The 16,732-nt window shown below is 38.2% G+C and overlaps 3 protein-coding genes across 11 annotated transcripts; all 3 read right to left on the minus strand.

The window, feature by feature from the left end:
- Positions 1–502: 502 nt before the first annotated feature.
- LOC116203643 lies at positions 503–12,219 on the minus strand. 5 transcript variants are annotated; one of them, XM_031535473.1, is made up of 10 exons: positions 10,553–12,219; positions 10,197–10,444; positions 9,941–10,070; positions 9,791–9,850; positions 8,921–9,700; positions 8,619–8,792; positions 8,243–8,516; positions 2,646–3,883; positions 1,508–2,331; positions 503–1,314 (listed from the first exon to the last, which is right to left on the minus strand). In XM_031535473.1, exons 3-8 carry the CDS (start codon positions 9,980–9,982, stop codon positions 3,780–3,782), a joined length of 1,434 nt encoding a protein of 477 aa, XP_031391333.1. In that variant the 5' UTR covers positions 9,983–10,070; positions 10,197–10,444; positions 10,553–12,219; the 3' UTR covers positions 503–1,314; positions 1,508–2,331; positions 2,646–3,779. The 5 variants fall into 5 exon arrangements, with proteins under 5 accessions (XP_031391333.1, XP_031391332.1, XP_031391334.1 ...); XM_031535472.1 differs by having other exon boundaries at positions 503–1,029; positions 1,134–2,331; XM_031535474.1 differs by having other exon boundaries at positions 503–2,331; positions 8,253–8,516.
- On the minus strand, positions 10,170–10,709 carry LOC116204111 (NAC domain-containing protein 86-like). Its single transcript, XM_031536192.1, has 2 exons — positions 10,553–10,709; positions 10,170–10,444 (listed from the first exon to the last, which is right to left on the minus strand). Exons 1-2 carry the CDS (start codon positions 10,707–10,709, stop codon positions 10,170–10,172), a joined length of 432 nt encoding a protein of 143 aa, XP_031392052.1.
- A 127-nt stretch (positions 12,220–12,346) lies between the features above and the next one.
- Positions 12,347–16,002, minus strand: LOC116203641 (NAC domain-containing protein 7-like). 5 transcript variants are annotated; one of them, XM_031535467.1, is made up of 8 exons: positions 15,708–16,002; positions 15,377–15,606; positions 15,098–15,250; positions 14,309–15,007; positions 13,692–14,231; positions 13,464–13,574; positions 13,076–13,340; positions 12,347–12,958 (listed from the first exon to the last, which is right to left on the minus strand). In XM_031535467.1, exons 1-7 carry the CDS (start codon positions 15,871–15,873, stop codon positions 13,107–13,109), a joined length of 2,133 nt encoding a protein of 710 aa, XP_031391327.1. In that variant the 5' UTR covers positions 15,874–16,002; the 3' UTR covers positions 12,347–12,958; positions 13,076–13,106. The 5 variants fall into 5 exon arrangements, 3 of the variants coding, with proteins under 3 accessions (XP_031391327.1, XP_031391326.1, XP_031391328.1); XM_031535466.1 differs by having other exon boundaries at positions 13,464–13,589; XR_004156278.1 differs by lacking the exons at positions 12,347–12,958; positions 13,076–13,340 and having other exon boundaries at positions 13,692–13,856; positions 13,940–14,231.
- Positions 16,003–16,732: the final 730 nt, after the last annotated feature.

Genomic DNA, 16,732 nt, shown 5'->3' on the forward strand with positions numbered 1-16,732 from the left:
ATCCACTATCAATGAAGGTTACACAATGTTTTTCATCAAGGTAAACCCCTGGATCACCAAACTCAAGATACATACTCTCTCGGATCACCCAAACACTAAATTCGTTACCCACACTGGGTGATTTACAAAGTCAGCTGAAACAGCACATACAGAGCTCAAATAGAAATTCTGACCGATCAGAAATTAGCCCCACGTGTCATGAAGCCGCTGTCAAAATTTTGTCTCAATCGGAGTTCGATTGACGTCCGATCGACGTTTGATCTCCAGCTGCGCGCTGCCCTCTGTACCTGAATTTCAGCTCTGTTTCTATAGCTTCTCTGTACCGCAGATCAGTACCTGTTTTTCTGCATCTGTGCTGAAAAATAAACCCTACCAAAAGTGGATCCTTGAGCCTATTAAAATCCGATAAAAGCTCAATACGTTTTGAGCCCAACTTCCTCCAAATAGGAGGAATACCCAACACGATGATCTTATTCAGAGGAGTCCATCTCATTGTCCAATCAAAAGAACTGATGATGTCTTATCTATTTGGGAACAGAACAAAAGAACGAGCATGGACTGCATAGTATCATAGTTAATAACACTAGCTAGAAAATCTTAATTACATCTGAATGTTCCGTAGAACAATTAACATTACAAGCATGTCCAACGACAACATTGACCAATCTAACAGGTGATACTTGTAACATTGATCATTACAACATTCATATGTAAATACATATATAGAGTCCCCTCCAACAGAACTGATGTTTGATAAGGAGAGGCTTCCGTTATCGTTCTTAAATGCTCTGATCGAGCTTCCAGTTTAAGAACCGCGGTTGCCCATAAAATCAGGGGTCTTGAACTCGTACATTCATGACCCATCAGCTAGGACGCTTGCCTGTACTCGTCTGAGCTCCAGTCAAGATCACAGCACAAGAGCCCCGCTTGCTCTTGCCATCTTTCAATGGCTAGAAGTTGTCGAGGAAAATCTCCGTTGAGAGGTGAGGAGAGTCTCCCCCCTATAGTTCTTTCCCGAGCCTGTCTTAGCTTTCCGGACCCAGCATCCAATACAAGAACCGTCACTTCCCATAAATTTTTCAATACGAAAGTTTATGGAAATTAGTCTCAAAAGTGGACAACAAAGTATTCACCTTACGCTCTTCATCGTGCTCGTCTGTGCTTCCAGATCGAGCTCTAAATAGAAGAGCCATGGTTACCCATAAATTTGTTGAAAATCTTTAAGTGGAAAGAAAAGAAGGTATCGCTCTTGCTCATGCCTGTCTGAGCTCCTAGATGGAGCTCCCGATGCCAGAACCATGGATACCTGCATAGCTTTTTGGAGTATTGAACTTGTTGAGTTCTGTACCCACTTCTTGCGATTCAACATTGTACTCATCAGGACTCTTCCTGATTGGGATTCCAATGTACGAATCGTGCTTGCAGTTAACCATATAAAACATACTCAAAGAGGACTGACTAAAGCATACATCGATGACAGCAATCGATGTATGAGCTTGGAACTTACTGGTGGGCTATCCGTGATTGAGCTTGAAATTTGCCGCTTATGGTTGAGCTTGCAACATGCTGGTTGACAAATACTTTGAGCTTGCAATTTGCAACTTGAAGGTTTCTGGTTCAGATTGACATCTTCGTATCTACGACATCATATTGATCTTGAGTTCTGCAGCTTGAAATGTCCAACTTGGATGGCAAAAATAATGAAATCTTCAATTTGATGACATCTGGTTGAGCTTGAAATCTTTCATGTGGCAAAATCTGTTTGAGCTTGAATTCTTTCGGATTGAATCTTCCAAATGGCAATATCTGGGAGCTTGAATTTGCGGTTCCAAATCTTCGATATAACAATATCTAGCTGAGCTTCAAATCAGCGGCTTCACATATTCTGGGCATTCTCAAATTTCGTGGCTTCACTTTTCCCAAAGGAAAGAAAAAAATCTGATTGAGCTTGATATCCTGCGTCTCTATGTTTCCTGGTTTATCTTGAAAATTGCGGGTTGACTGGTATATGGGGTGAGCTTGGTGTTTGCGGAATGACTGGTGTATGGGGGTGAGCTTGGTATATGCGGAATGACTGGTGTATGGGGGTGAGCTTGGTATATGCAGAATGACTGGTATGGGTGTTTGCGGCTTGACCTGTATATGGTTCAGCAAAATATTTGTGTGTAGGCTTGCATGGTTCACCTTCGTATTTGCAGCTTGAATTGGCAACTTCCATGGTAAATAGCTTCGACTAGAAACTTGAACATTCACATAATAAAGTAGCTTGAGGTAGGCATAGTCTCTTGAATTGGAGATCCTGATCCGAGAGTAAATTGAGCACGAGACTCCCTGAAGCAGGAAAGATTAAACATTAACAATCAATTTTACTAGAGAAATTTAAGGTGCCATACAGTTCTGGAGTTGGAATCCTACTCCACTATATTCTTCTTTCGATACGAAAACATAATCATTATTTTTTTGTATTTTTCTACCATTTAATAATAAATTCTCACACATACATTTTCCTAACCATTATTACAATAAATTTTATAACAATAAATTCCTCGTGTACTTTTACCACTTGTCCAGTATCTTGCTTCCAGAGGAAGTATGACCTTGGAATCTACTGGAGAAATGAAGATGTAATGAATCGCAGGTTGAACCTGTATTGGAGAGATCCACTCAGGAGGAGGGGACTCAATGGTAATGGAGAGGCTGGCAGATCGCCTCAATGTTTTTGTGATCAAATTCCAGGCATTGTTCCCAAAAAGGGATTGGAGCTCTGACCGGTGTGCGTCTTCTGGTTTCAGGATCATAGATTTGAGAATCCCGTATTTCAGAATATCACAGAAATCGAAATGGTGTTTGTTAAAATGGTTTTTTAAGGGGAAAACATAAGAACTTATTCTGGGTATCGAAAATTCCAGAATATGCCTACAACCATCCATCATTAAGATATCAGCTCTTTCGAAAGCTTCATCTTCATCATGTAGGTCGCAAGGTTTTTGAAAATCATTTTGAAAATGGTTTTTTCTTTCTCAATTCTAGACCCATCCGTCAGTTCCTTTTGGTGTGGAAGCATAGAACTGGAGGATCCGAGTGAAAAAGGAAATGAGGTTTGTAGTAAAATACCGGAGGCTTATCTCTGAGATTTTTGAGACAATGTCTTCAGGAAGTTTTGACAAGAACAGGATTTCTCCTGCTTGTGGGAAAATGCCACTGAGAGTAACCTCAATGAGTTTTTTAGAAAATAATCTTTTAGTCACAACCTTTGAGGGGTCCTGTGACTGAATTATCGATGGAGAAGATGACTCCAATTCCTGCTTGAATTTTATATTTTCTTTTTCAAGAGCGTCTTTTTCCATGAGGCAGGACTCATGAAGCTCTAAGACTCCTATTCTTTCTGAAACAAGTTTTTCGATTTCTTTTTTGAAACACTCATTTTCTTTCTTCAGAATATCTCTTCTTTTTTTCACTCTTTTTGAATTTTTTAATCAGAGCATTATTTTCTCTTTGCATTTCTGCAAAGTGCTCTGTGAAATTATCGAACTCAACTAACCTGTTTTGGAGGAAGTCATGAGTCTGAGCTTTTTGGAGGGATAGCTCTTGGTGCAGTCTTTGGTTTTCCAGACAGAGTTCCTGCTGCAAGGATGCTCTGCTGTTACATAGTTCCTCCAAGTGGAGGACCAATGCATTTATGGTTTCCTCACCCTTTTGAGGATTCTTTATGAATGACCATAAATTATCCAAGATGAGTTGTTGCCTGGAATCAGGCCTCCAAGCCGTAAGGCTGGATTTTACCTGGAATTGCTTCTTTGGGAAAAGAGGCAGGTTCCAGTGGTTTTGCTCTTCAAAGGAGGAGGCTTCATCGACCTGGTTAGCCCAGGATTGTGACATTTTCCTGCAAGAAATATGCACAAAAATGTTAATTTAAATTTATATTTAAATTTATTCTTACAGGATATATATATATATAAGAAAGTAAGGGCGAGGTGGGACCAACTAGATGGTCTTGGTTTCCGAATGAAATGTTCTCGATTTTTTTACTTTTTAAATTTTAAATTATTTTCGGTTATAATATTCAATTTTTTAAGATAAAAAATATCATAAAATCTTTTAGATACTACGATGATCTCCAAGTAAAACCCTACGATCAAATTATTGTCGGTTACAAGTCTTCCGAAAACCTCAAAATCAACCGACCAAATCAGATTTTATTTTTTGATTAGTGTGAAATTGGAGATTGTGTAAGTTGATCTCCAATTATTTTAAAACAAAATCAGACCAATGTTAATGCACTTACGTGCATATAGGTGTATATATATGAACAGGCTCCTACCCTTTGTTATCCACGCAATATCCACAAACAATTGAACTGCCAATAGCATGATCTTTTTCTATAGATATGGACAATATTAGCCTTTCAAAAATCAAATTATATCATATATTTTATAGATATTAAACATATTTACTTTTTAGAAACAAATCAGATTATATTTTTTTATAGATTCCGTATAATACTAATAGGATGAATCATAATTAATTGCAATTTAGAGTTCCAAAAAGTGTTGCTACCACTAGACGCAAGCTCTCAAAAAGTTCATCTACCACTATACGTGAATGTGTGTTGTTTATTTTATTTTTTCACTTATGACTCTTGATCTCAAAAATATGAAAATGGAGACATACCAATCTCAACTTTTTTGAATCTTTTTTGCCCCATCAATAAGTCCTTGCGTGTATAAAATTTTAGGCGATGTGTTATTCTTTGAGGGGAACTTCTCAATTAATGTAAGTTTGAGATTGCAGACGTGCATATAGTTTTGCGGCATCCATACAGTATTGACAGGTATTGACGTAATTTATCTATTTAATTTTTTATTCACGAGTTCTTTTTAGACTAGTGAAACTATTCCGTGCAACTGCACACATTCAGCCAACTGAGACTAAGGTATCCTCTTAATTTAATTTAGAATGCTCTTGCATTCGAAGGTGTTCAGCCTGAGAAAAAAAAATGTAAGGAATTCTTTAAATTCTTGAAGTATGATACGTTTTAGTTTTCATTGGCGAGTATTCAAATCTAGCATATGCATGGGATTATTTTGCTAATGTTCAATTTTTACTACAGTTGTGAGGTTGATGTTGCTTTGTCAGTAATGCGATCCCTTGCCCGGCTGTTACTACTACTCTGCTGTTTTGATTTAATTAATATGAACAAGGAGCATCATTTGTTCGATCAAGATAATATTGGTTAATAATAAAAAAAATGCACAAAATTTTCACATTTTAACAATTTTAGCATGATTTTTTTCCTTAAACTAAAAATGCACAAACTTTTGATTTGATAATAATTTTAGCATGTCATCAATTTTTTCGATAATTTGGACGAAATTGAGGCCACAGAGGGCACTGGCGACCCTAATCGAGGGGTGATGATCGCAATCGTGGCTCTAGCCGCCAGAATTAGGAGAATCACCAATATGAGAGTTCTCCTAATTGCGGGGGTTAAGAGCAACGATTTCGGCCACCAACGCCTGATTGGGATTGCTGGCGCCCTCTGCGGCCTCGATTCCATCCAAATTAACGGAAAATTTACGTCGTGCTATAATTGTTATCAAATTGAAAATTTTTACATTTTTAGGTTAAGGAAAAAAACTTATGCTAGAATTGTTAAAGGTGAAAAGTTAGTGCTTTTTTTAGTTATTAACCTAGATAATATTACTGCATTTCGTTGACATACATGTCTAAATATTTTTATATACACTATATCGGTTATTAGATCAAGATAGTATTACTGCATTTGGGTGATTATGCATATCCAAATATCTTTATATACACAATATATTTATGGATTAATAACCAAAAGAAGCACAAACCTTTCACATTTTTACAATTTTTGCACGAACATTTATCATTAACCTAAAAATGCACAAACTTTCAATTTGATAAAAATTCTAACACGTGGTCAAATTTCTCATTAATTTGGACGGAATCGAAGCCACGGAGGACGCCGGTAACCCCAATCGAGGGGTTATGGCCAGAGTTGTGACTCTACCCTCTAGGATCGAGAGAATCCCTAATCTGAGGGTTCCGGGATTCTCTCAATTCTGGGAGTGGGGGCCTCGATTCCGGTCACCATCCCCTGATTGGAGTCGCCGGTGCCCTCCTCCCGGATTGGAGAGTTGGCACCTTCTGTGGCCACGATTCCATCCAAATTAAGTGAAAATTTGATATCGTGTTAGAATTACTATCAAATCGAAAGTTCGTGCATTTTTAGGTTAAGGAAAAAAATTTGTGCTGGAATTATTAAAATATGAAAAGTTTATTTTATTTTTTGTTATTAACCCTATATTTATTTTGCAAGAGCATTCTAAATTAAATTTATACGATCTAAGTTTATGTAATTATTTTTCATTGAAAAATTAAATTTGTGTCAAAATTTTTATTCAAAATATCTTTCAAATTTTTATTCAAAATTTCTTTCAAATTTCTATTCATAATTTCTTTTCAAACTGGTAGAACTATCTCGTGCAATGCACAGGCTCCACGACTAGTATATACATCTAATATAAAGTGAAGTTATGGTGGACCCGACCAGATGGCCTTAGATCATTCGGATAGCTGCATGGAATTTTCTAGAATTTTTTAATTTTTTAATTTTTATATTAATTTTTAATAAAAAGGATTTTGTTTAAATTTTTAAAGATATACGGCATGATAAAATTCAATTTTCTAAATTTTTTTATAGGTATGATTGCTACTCCTAAACTGTGACACATTATATTAGAGTACATATATCTACGAAAGGAGGAGCCTACAGTGTCACAACAAACAAGAAGCCCCAAGACAAAGGCTTTAGAAGACAACTAAACAAAACAAATTAAGGTTACGACTGCATAGACTCTCCATTCCCCAATGCTCCATCAGCATTTACTTCTTTGATTAATGTATAGATTTTTTTTTCTGGCTTATGCATTACTTTTTCTCTTTGATTTTCTGCCCGTCTTACAATTTATTGAGTGAGTTATCACCTGAAAAAGATTAGTGGAGGATAAAAGTTGGAGTGATTAAATTATGGGGTTATAGTGAACACAAAGAACAATTTCTTAATCAACATGGATACGGTTCTTCTTAATAAAGAGGTACAAAATAATTTATTGTTTATTGCAATATCTATAATGAATAGGATAAATAGACTAATATTTTCTTATTTTTTAAATTTCTTTTAAAAATGATTTTTTACATTTTAATTTTGTAAATTTTTAAAGCAAATATAATTTGTGGGACTGGTTGATATTTTCTCGATTTTTCAGCATCTTCTGAAAAAGCATTTTTGATTTGTTTTAAATTTATAAAATATATATAGATATAGATTTGCGGGGGTCGTCATTATTTTGTCGATTATCTTAACTTTCTATAAAAAAGAATTTTAAAAAATTTAAAAAATTTTAAATCAGTATAATTTGTGAGATTGGTTGTATTGTTTTATTTTTTCAGCATTTTTTAAACGAATTTTTTTTCTTCTTTTAAATTTTTAAAATATATAGATTTGTGGAACCGTCATTTTTTCTTCATTTTTAACTTTATTTAAAAAATAATATTTTTATTTTAATATTTTTTAAAATTGTATAATTTGTGGGATTGGTTGTTATTTTCTCAATTTTTTTAGCATTTTTTAGGAAACCATTTTTTATTTTTTTAGTTTTCAAAACCTATAGATATGGATTTGTATGATCTACACCAAATATTATAAATATAGATATTTTATATAACACCTTATAGATATGATGTGTTAGTATAGATATTCTATATGGCATGTTATAGATATGATGTATTATTTTGTATGATTCTATTAAGTTGTGAGTCACATAAACTATTATGTATATTAAATTTGGGTAGGATTTTATCTATAAAAATAAATCATATTTGCGTTTTCAAAGATCTATTATCATATTTGCTTTTCAAAAAATAAATCATATCATAATTTTTATAGATATGATTTGTTATCGTATCTTTCTATAAAAATAGAAAATGCGTTTCTACCATGTCACGCATATATACCATATATATATGTAGTTTTAATGATGGTAAATTACGATTTTTAAATTTTCAAAACATGCATATTAAAAAAGCACAAAAATCGAACACATATTGTACTATGAAACGGATGGGCTCTACTACTAATAATGGAGTAAAATCCTACTCCAAAACCAAACGGAAACGTACTAAGCTCAAGAAAGGAGGCTTTGTTAAAGTATACCTCTACTCACCTCTTGAATTGTTGCGAGGGCGTGTCTTTGCTCTCCATTCCTGGAAAACATGTTAGGATTGCCTGTAACACAAGAAGTACCTTCCGGAGGGTATGGCACTGCTTTTGCGCTATATCCTCCGATAATTGCACCACTTTCAGAAGAAGTGCATTCTCGCAGTAAATTTGATGGAGAAGAAACTAAGAAATCGAAGGGGTTGAGACCCGAACATTGAATGTCGGCTTCTGGTAATTCTGGTATTTCCGTAATAGAATCTTGCGTAACCTGAAGCAAGAAAGATTCAACGACAGTGCATTAATTTCCTCAAATTGTATTTGTCAGGAAGCATATAATCATGAACACCCGGAAAGCACTGATTTCTCTCACCTTTCGTTTTGTTTGTTGAGAATCGCAATTTGGAGCTACAGAAAGTGCATTCGGGCTGCTTATTCTTTCAAAACCAATTGATTGGAGATTTGACTGATCCTGCTCATAAGAACATGGATCGCAATTTTGTAGTAGGATAGGAGTTTGTGAATCCACATAGGATTGCTGGTATTCCTGAAAGTACAAAGATCAATGAGAAAGAATCAGTTGGCTAATTTAAACAGCATGTGTTGCTTCATAGGGACATAAAAAAAAAGAAAAAAAGAAGGGAATAGTTGCCACGAAGAAATGTAATATTTTACCCGAAAATCTATTTCTTGAGCTCCATGATCATTGGAAAGAGAGCGCATATCAGCACTAGCTTGTCCATGATAACCCATTTCAGAAGTGCTACCACTGCTATTAGAAAATCCATTACCACTGCCAACGAATATCTCCTCCGTAGGAATCATCGTTTGATCCTGAGGAGGAGATGGTATATTTGGTTGTGTGCGATTCAGCAAGCAAGTTAATACATCCATAAGGATTTTGATAATGAGGGGATGCAGAAGAGAATATAGGAGATTCGATGATTCATAATACGACTGAGCAAAGGCATCTTCAAAATATTGGAAATCAAGAGACGGGAGATCAGACAGGCCATCATTTCCCAATTGAGGAAACTCATTCAGAGGATGATACTGAGGAAGAGATGGGAAATTGGGGGGTCCATAATTGAAAGATTGAGCGAATTCATGCTGAGAATATTGACGCTGAGGAGGAGATAAAGGATTGAGGGATCCATTATTGTGCAATTGAGCAGTTATATCCAGAGGGCATTGCGAACAACCAGGCAGCTGGGCATCAATATCAAAGGATGCATTGTTAAAGTAAGGTGATTGCCCCACCATGTACATTTGATGGGATTGAGGATCATTGAAGACCCGTGTCTCCGTAGAATCAGTTACTGTATCTGCAGGATACGACAATCCCTGTTGAGCGGGTAATGCCCACTCCCGAGGAGAAGGTGTGCTATACCCTGATGCATTTTTATCTGACGAGGAAGTCCCGGTTTGATGCTCCATAGCTGTATTCACAGATGCCTAGAATAAGAAAGGTAAGCTGTTAGATCCGCAGAAACAAGTCCAAGTTATAGACTTGAGGAAAATCAGCAGTGACCTTTCTTCTCTCACCTTTGGGGTTGCAGACATGGAAGTCCCAGTTTGATGCTCCATAGCCATATCCACAGATGCCTGGAAAATGGAAGGCGGACAGTTAGATCTGCATAACAAAGTTCATGTTGCAGAATTGAGGAAAATCAACAATGACCTTTCTTGTCTCACCTCTGGGGTTATTTCTTCAGGTCCGCTTGGGTCTACAGTCATTACCCAAATAATCGGGTTGCGGGGAAGCTGATTCAGCCTTCTTTCTTCTCCCCCTTTTCTTCTTATGTAGGTGACACAGGCTAAAGCTCTGTCCATAGGAATGTAGATAGGAAACAACATCAACTTCTGATTCATGGTATACTTTACACTGTTATATGAAATACATGTTCTCATGATGCACATACAGTTACAGGCATTGAGAGAAGTTAGGTACCAGATCAGATTCAATAGTGTATTCTTGCATAGCCCAGTCAGTCCAGACTTTTTCCTTCCGACTACCACGGAAATAGACCAGATTCCTCTGAGCCCATTTTATCTGATTGGTTTCCTGAGCCTTCTTTCCCCGACCAGTTGGATGCCAGAACCCTTTTCGTATCGACTTACCGGTTCCTTTGCCGTTACGACCGCAGAGAGGGTAGAAGAAGAAGCACTCCCCATCACCAGAAGTAATGCCATACATGTCTAGCCAGAAGCAGGCATAGAAGGATTCAAGATCCAGAAAAAGGGTAACACCGTGCTAAAACCCATAAAAATATGAAAAGGGGAGAGCAAAAACACGAAGAAGCTCACCACGATACTTGCGAATGAGATCCTCAGGCTCTAACTGATAGATGTCCTCCTGCTCAGGGATTAATCGATACTGCCGTTCGGGATTCTGAAGCTTTCTCTTCAAGTGATGAACAAGAGATACTGGCGAGGATATCAGCCCATATCCCGGTTCCCCCATTGAGATCATCACGCCCTCTCTTTGCGTGTCACCCAGAAGGGTATAGGGTAAACATGGGAAGAAAGTAACAAGACCACACACACTTAAGGGAGAACACAAGATTCCTGGCCTGAGAGTAAAGTAAAAATGACCAGGTAGTGGAAGCTGTTCAACACTTCTCATCTTCTGTGGATCCACACTTATTATACTATCAAAGCATTGACTCGTGCTTGACTCCACTCCACTGTCTGAAGTCATCCTTTTCCTTTCCCACCTTCAACGAGAAGCTTTGCTTTACCTTCTGGTGGTTCCCACCATATATTCCCATGTTTCAATCACGGTCATAAAGCTTGGCTTTACCTTGTAAAACCGTACAGCCCACTGCCCAGTATTTCCATAGCCATACACCCCTCTTTACTCAGCATAGATATATAATCTTGAGATTCTGATGTACTGTTTGACATTTTCCAAGCTCATTCTGAAAATTACCATTAGCAGTATCTATCTAGTCATAATTAATAACTGATCTTTTCATTTGGGCAAACATTGCTCCAAATTCCAAGGGTACTCTGGTCATGCTTTCATCCAACCATCACAGAGGCCAAAAAACTTGCAAGAGCGAACCTTTTACTACCATTTATATAAATTGATCCCTAAACTTTGTCCGTGCCCAGGACTTTAGGCGGGGTTTATCTAGTTTTCAATCAAATCCTCCGACTTCATATGAAATTTGGAACGACTAACACGATTCCTTTATCCAACACTCAGTTGGATAGCAGCTGTGCTAAAGGGGACCTAAAAGACTCATGCTAGCTAGTAAAGACTGACTCGTCCTTTATAAACTGTATTCATAAAACCAACCATGAAGAAGTGAGCAAAGAAAGTCGATGGAGCAGAGCTCAACAAGATAGGAGCATAACAGCAGCTAGACAACCAGCGGAAGCTCCGAAATCTTGAAACTTCCATTGCAACGAATGACAGCAGCAGCAGCAGCACAGACAGATATTAGGAAGCAATTAAGTTTTATGAGAAACAAATACATGAAGGAGAATCAGTCGCGGAGACTAGCTACTTAAACCAAAGTCCTGTAAGCTTTCACCTGTTCCTATCGAATTGGATGATGAACCGCAGATATGATCTGTGAGGTAACTTGAACCAAAGGGTTCAGTATTCACTGCTTGTGCCTGATTAATGACGATTAATACTCACTTCATAGGTTAAAAATTCAGGGCTTCAAACTTTCTTCTTCTTCTTCTTCTTCTTCTTCTTCTTCTTCTTCTTCTTCTTCTTCTTGGAGCCTGTGAATGGCCATGAGAAGGAATCTTTTGGGACTTTTCAAGTGGGAGGCGAGCAGGCTCCTATGGTTATGCCGAACACCTAATTGAAACAGTTAGCTTAGTCGCCACGGCTGTTCTGATCTTGCTCTGCTTCTTTGGATGATAATAATTGCCACTGCAAAGTGGGAAAAAAATAGAATAATAAAAAAATAATAAGAGTTTTGCTATATCATTCTAATAATTTTCAAGAAACTCAAAAACTCGACTTCGGTAGCTCCCAGTTTTGAAGATTAATTTTCATTCATTTAATTTACGTAAGCTGATTTGTTGTATTTAACAGTTACATATAAATACAAATTATCTCGGCATTACTTAGAGATATGCATAAACAAAGTCAAGCTCTATAATTTTTTGGTATGAAATTTTAACAACCCACTGTTCATAACTTACATCTGCAACCATAATTCGTTCACATAAAATACAAAGCTTCTATAATATTTACTGCTGGCAAGACGGCTCCATAACTAGTTACAATGCAACCTAAATCCATAGTTACATCTGAATGTTCCATGGTAGGAAGTAGAAGACATTCGAGGCATCTGAACACTATAATCAAGTGACCAATCTAAACCGCAATGATCGGAGCACTTGATTCACAACACCTGGAGTCTACTTTCCAATATACTCTCTCCTCTACTGAACCTCCAGTAAGGTTGTGGATAGAGGAGTCTTTCACATACTTTTGTTAACTGTCCTCCATCTGACCTCATGATGGATCACCCGATATAAGAATCAAGGTTTGTGTACCATTTAGGATAGTACTGAATTTCGATTCGCTATCCCATGAGTCGATGAGTACGACATTTGTATGACATAAACTAGACAACTGAGTTGGGGATTTTGATACTAAAGGATTGAAGAGGTGGCCTTAAGAGGCCAAAACTTGAAGATTGCGTCAGAAGATTTTGATACGGGGTAGCTTGAAGAGATGCCCTGAAGTAAGACAGATCACCCCAAAAGAAACAATTAGTTTTTTGGCTGAGTAAAAATAAAAGAGCTTGAAACGGAGGCTAATTATCGATAAAACACAGCAAGATATCTTTTCCTCACCTCTTGCAGAATTCCAAGGGCTTCATAATTTTCAACACCCAGCAGACATATTATGATTGCCTGTATTGTAAGTACCTCCTGGAGCATGTGGCACCCCACAGTACTCTGTGCTATATCCTCCAGTAACTGTACTGACTTGGCAACATAAACTCTTTCCCACTACTACCTCTGGTGGTGGAGAAGAAGCGGAAAAGACAGCTAACATTGAATCAAGATCTGAATACTGAGTTGACAGTGGTGACTCAATAGCAAACTCTCCAGTCTCCTGAGGTAAAAATGGTAAAACAACGGGGGCATTAACTTCTCTAACAATTTTTTAAAAAAAAAAGATATGTTAACTGCTAATAGCTTATTGTCATGAACGTTTAAAACAGAATGCACTTCTCACCTCTAGATTTGTTTGCTGAGAATCACAGCTTTGACCAAAATAAAGTGCACTTGGACCCCCTCCTCCAGAACTATCTGATGAAGGGTGCACGTTGTACACTGATAACAACTCCTGCGGCATCTGCAGCTGCTCAGGAGAAAGTAATAGGAATTTGGTGGCATAGTAGGAGTTTGTAAATTTCAGTACCGGCATATATCAAGTATAAATGTACAAGCAATGCCATCTCACCTTGAAATTTGATTCTTGACATGCACAATTCATGGAAACGACAGGCAACTCAGCACCTTGTCCATGAATATCCAATTGAGAATTTGTCTTACTACTACATCTACCGTTAAAAGATGCATTACCAATAAGGGGGTATATCTCCTCCGTAGGCATCATATGCGGAAGCTGAGGAGAAGATCCACATCCCGGTAAGACATAATTTAGTGATTGATCAATAGGAGTTTGAGGAAAAATAAACTTATTGCCACCTTCTTCAGGAGAAACATCCGGATGATAGGACCAGTTACCATATTCTTGGTCGCATCCATCAACGAATGTATTCTCAGAACAAGGGGATCGTTCCCTCATGAGGATCTGAGGGTCTTGCGGATCTTCAAGATCCGCTAATTGTAATGAATCGTAATATGTATCTTGAGCAGTAGGTGATCTCCCCTCAGAAGTAATCTGTGTCTGCTGAGGAGGAGAAGTGTTACACTCCAGTACATTGATGTTGGAAGATAGAGGCAGGTTTTGCGACTCCATTTTCGTATTGACAGATGCCTGAAACAAGAATGAAAGGCTCTGTTAAGCTATGCACTGATAGGCCCATAATGAAACCACAGAAAATTATATTTCACCCGAAAATTTATTTCTTGAGCTCCATGATCAATGGAAAGAGAGCGCATCTCAGCACTAGCTTGTCCAAAATAACCCATTTGGGTAGTGCTAACACTGCTGTTAGAAAATCCATGATCAATAGAAGGGAATATCTCCTCCATAGGCATCATCAGTTGATACAGAGGAGGAGATAGTATGTAAGGTGGTGTGCGATTCATCAACCGAGTAAAGACATTCTGAGGACTTTGATACTCGGGGGGGTATAGGGGGACATGCTGAAGAGGATATAGGAGACTCGATGATTCATCATTGAATGATCGAGCAAAGACATCTTGAAGATGATACTGAGGAGGAGATAGGAAATTGGGTGATCCATAATTGAGTGGTTGAGCAAAGACATGCTGCGGATATTGACATTGGGGAGGAGATAGGAGATTGAGCGATCCATTGTTGTACAATTCAGCAGTTATATCCAGAGGGTATTGCCAACTGCCATGCTGTTGGGCATCTGGCGATTGCTCCACCATGTACATTTGATGGAATTGAGGATCACTCAAGACCCGTGACTCCGTACAATCAGTTACTTCATCTGAAAGATACGACAGTCCCTGTTGAGTGGGTAACGCACCCTCCTGAGGAGAAGGTGAACTATACCCTGATGCATTCATATCTGACAAGCGAGTCCCACTTTGATGCTCCATAGTCATATCCTCAGATGCCTGGAATAAGAAAGGTAGACTGTCATATCTCCATAGAGAAGTTCATGTCATAGATTTAAGGAAAGTCAGCAATAACCTATCTTGTCTCACCTCTGGGATTATTTCTTCAGGTTCATTTTGATTTTCAGATCCTGTAAGTGGTCTACAGGCATTATCTGAGTAATCAGGTTGCAGGACAGCAGAGTCGGTCATGTTTCTTCTCTTGTTTCGCCTCTTCTTATGGATGTAACACAGGCTAAAGCTCTATCCATAAGAATGAAGATACAAAACAACATCAACTTCTGATTCTTGATGTCTGTTGCAATGTTAAATGAAATACATGTTGCCATGATGTACATACTATTACAGGCAGTGGGAGAAGTTAGGTACCGGATCAGATTCGACAGTGTATTCTTGCATGGCCCAGTCGGTCGAGACTCGATTCTGCTGACTACCACGGTAATAGACCAGATTCCTCTGAGACCATTTTGTCTGATCGGTTTCCTGAGCCTTCCTTCCCTTACCAGTGGAATGCCAGAACCCTTCCTGAGTCAACCTACTGCCGCGGAGAGGGCAGAAGTAGTAGCACTCCTCATCACCACATGTAATGCCATACATGTCTAGCCAAAAGCAGGCACGGAGGAAGAAGGATTCAAGACCCCAGCGAAAGGTAACTGTTAACATCACAAAAAGAGGAGAGCGAAAACATGAAGAAGCTCACCATAATACTTGTGAACGAGATCCTCAGGCTCTGACTGATAGATGTCCTGCTCAGGGATTAACGGATACTCCTGTTTCGGATTCTGGAGCTTTTTCTTCAAGTGATCAACAAGAGATTTATATGAGGATTTCACCCCATATCCCTCTTCCTTCATTGAGATCATCATGCTCACTTTGCTTGTCACCCAGAAGGGTACAGGGCAAACATAGGATGGAAGGAAGAAGACCACACACCGCAAGGAGAACGCAGATTCCTGGCGTGAGAGTTAAGTAAAATGACCAGGTAGTGGAAGCTGTTGAACACTTCTCATCTTATGTGGACCAACACTTAATATAGTACAAAAGCATTGACTCAAGCTTGACTCCAAGTCCACTCCACTGTCCATAGTCATCCTTTCCCCCATTGAGTGAGAAGCTTCGCTTTACCCTCTGGTGGCTCCCACCACATATTCCCATGTTTCTGTCGCAGTTATAATTCTTGGCTTACCCTGTAAAACAGTACAGCACACTGTCGAGTAGTCTCGAAGCCATCCATCCCTCTTTAGTCAGTCAAGAATAGATAATCTTGGGATTCTCAAGTACTCTTTGGCATTTTCAAAAGCTCATTCTGAATTAGTATTGTCCCTTGTAGTAGGTAGACATAATCAACAACTAATCTTTCCATTTGGACAAGCGTTGCTCCGAAACCGAAGGGTACATGCCATGCTTCCGTCCAACTTCAGCAGAGGGATAATAACTTGCATGGGTCATCATAGCATCTAAATATTATATATTTGTATATTCTATATAAAGAAAAGAGAGAGATATATTTGTGCATGCCCAGGACTCCAGGTGTGGTCCATTTAGTTTCTAATCAAATCCTCCGACTTCACTGGAATGTCTAATCCGGCCCCTCTATCAGAATTCTCATAGGCTTCAACTCTCAGTTTAATAGCAGCTACCGCAAAAGCAGAGCTAAAACTGATGGACAGAGAAGCGAGTTAAGAAAGTCGATGGAGAAAACCTTGTTGAGTATCCCTCCAATTA

The sequence above is a fragment of the Punica granatum genome, chromosome 4, assembly GCF_007655135.1.
Source record: "Punica granatum isolate Tunisia-2019 chromosome 4, ASM765513v2, whole genome shotgun sequence".
Classification (NCBI taxonomy): Eukaryota; Viridiplantae; Streptophyta; class Magnoliopsida; order Myrtales; family Lythraceae; genus Punica; species Punica granatum.

Coding starts and splice junctions, on each gene's coding strand:
- LOC116203643 (XM_031535473.1), bottom strand. CDS start 9,982: ATGACTGTAGACCCAAGCGGACCTGAAGAAATAACCCCAGAG. Junction 8,793..8,920: donor CTCAAGAAATAGATTTTCGG/GTAAAATATTAC, acceptor TTGTACTTTCAG/GAATACCAGCAATCCTATGT. Junction 8,517..8,618: donor CTCAACAAACAAAACGAAAG/GTGAGAGAAATC, acceptor TTCTTGCTTCAG/GTTACGCAAGATTCTATTAC.
- LOC116204111 (XM_031536192.1), bottom strand. CDS start 10,709: ATGGGGGAACCGGGATATGGGCTGATATCCTCGCCAGTATCTCTTGTT. Junction 10,445..10,552: donor TCTCATTCGCAAGTATCGTG/GTGAGCTTCTTC, acceptor GCTTCTGGCTAG/ACATGTATGGCATTACTTCT.
- LOC116203641 (XM_031535466.1), bottom strand. CDS start 15,873: ATGATGATCTCAATGAAGGAAGAGGGATATGGGGTGAAATCCTCATAT. Junction 15,607..15,707: donor TCTCGTTCACAAGTATTATG/GTGAGCTTCTTC, acceptor GCTTTTGGCTAG/ACATGTATGGCATTACATGT. Junction 14,232..14,308: donor CTCAAGAAATAAATTTTCGG/GTGAAATATAAT, acceptor TTCTTGTTTCAG/GCATCTGTCAATACGAAAAT.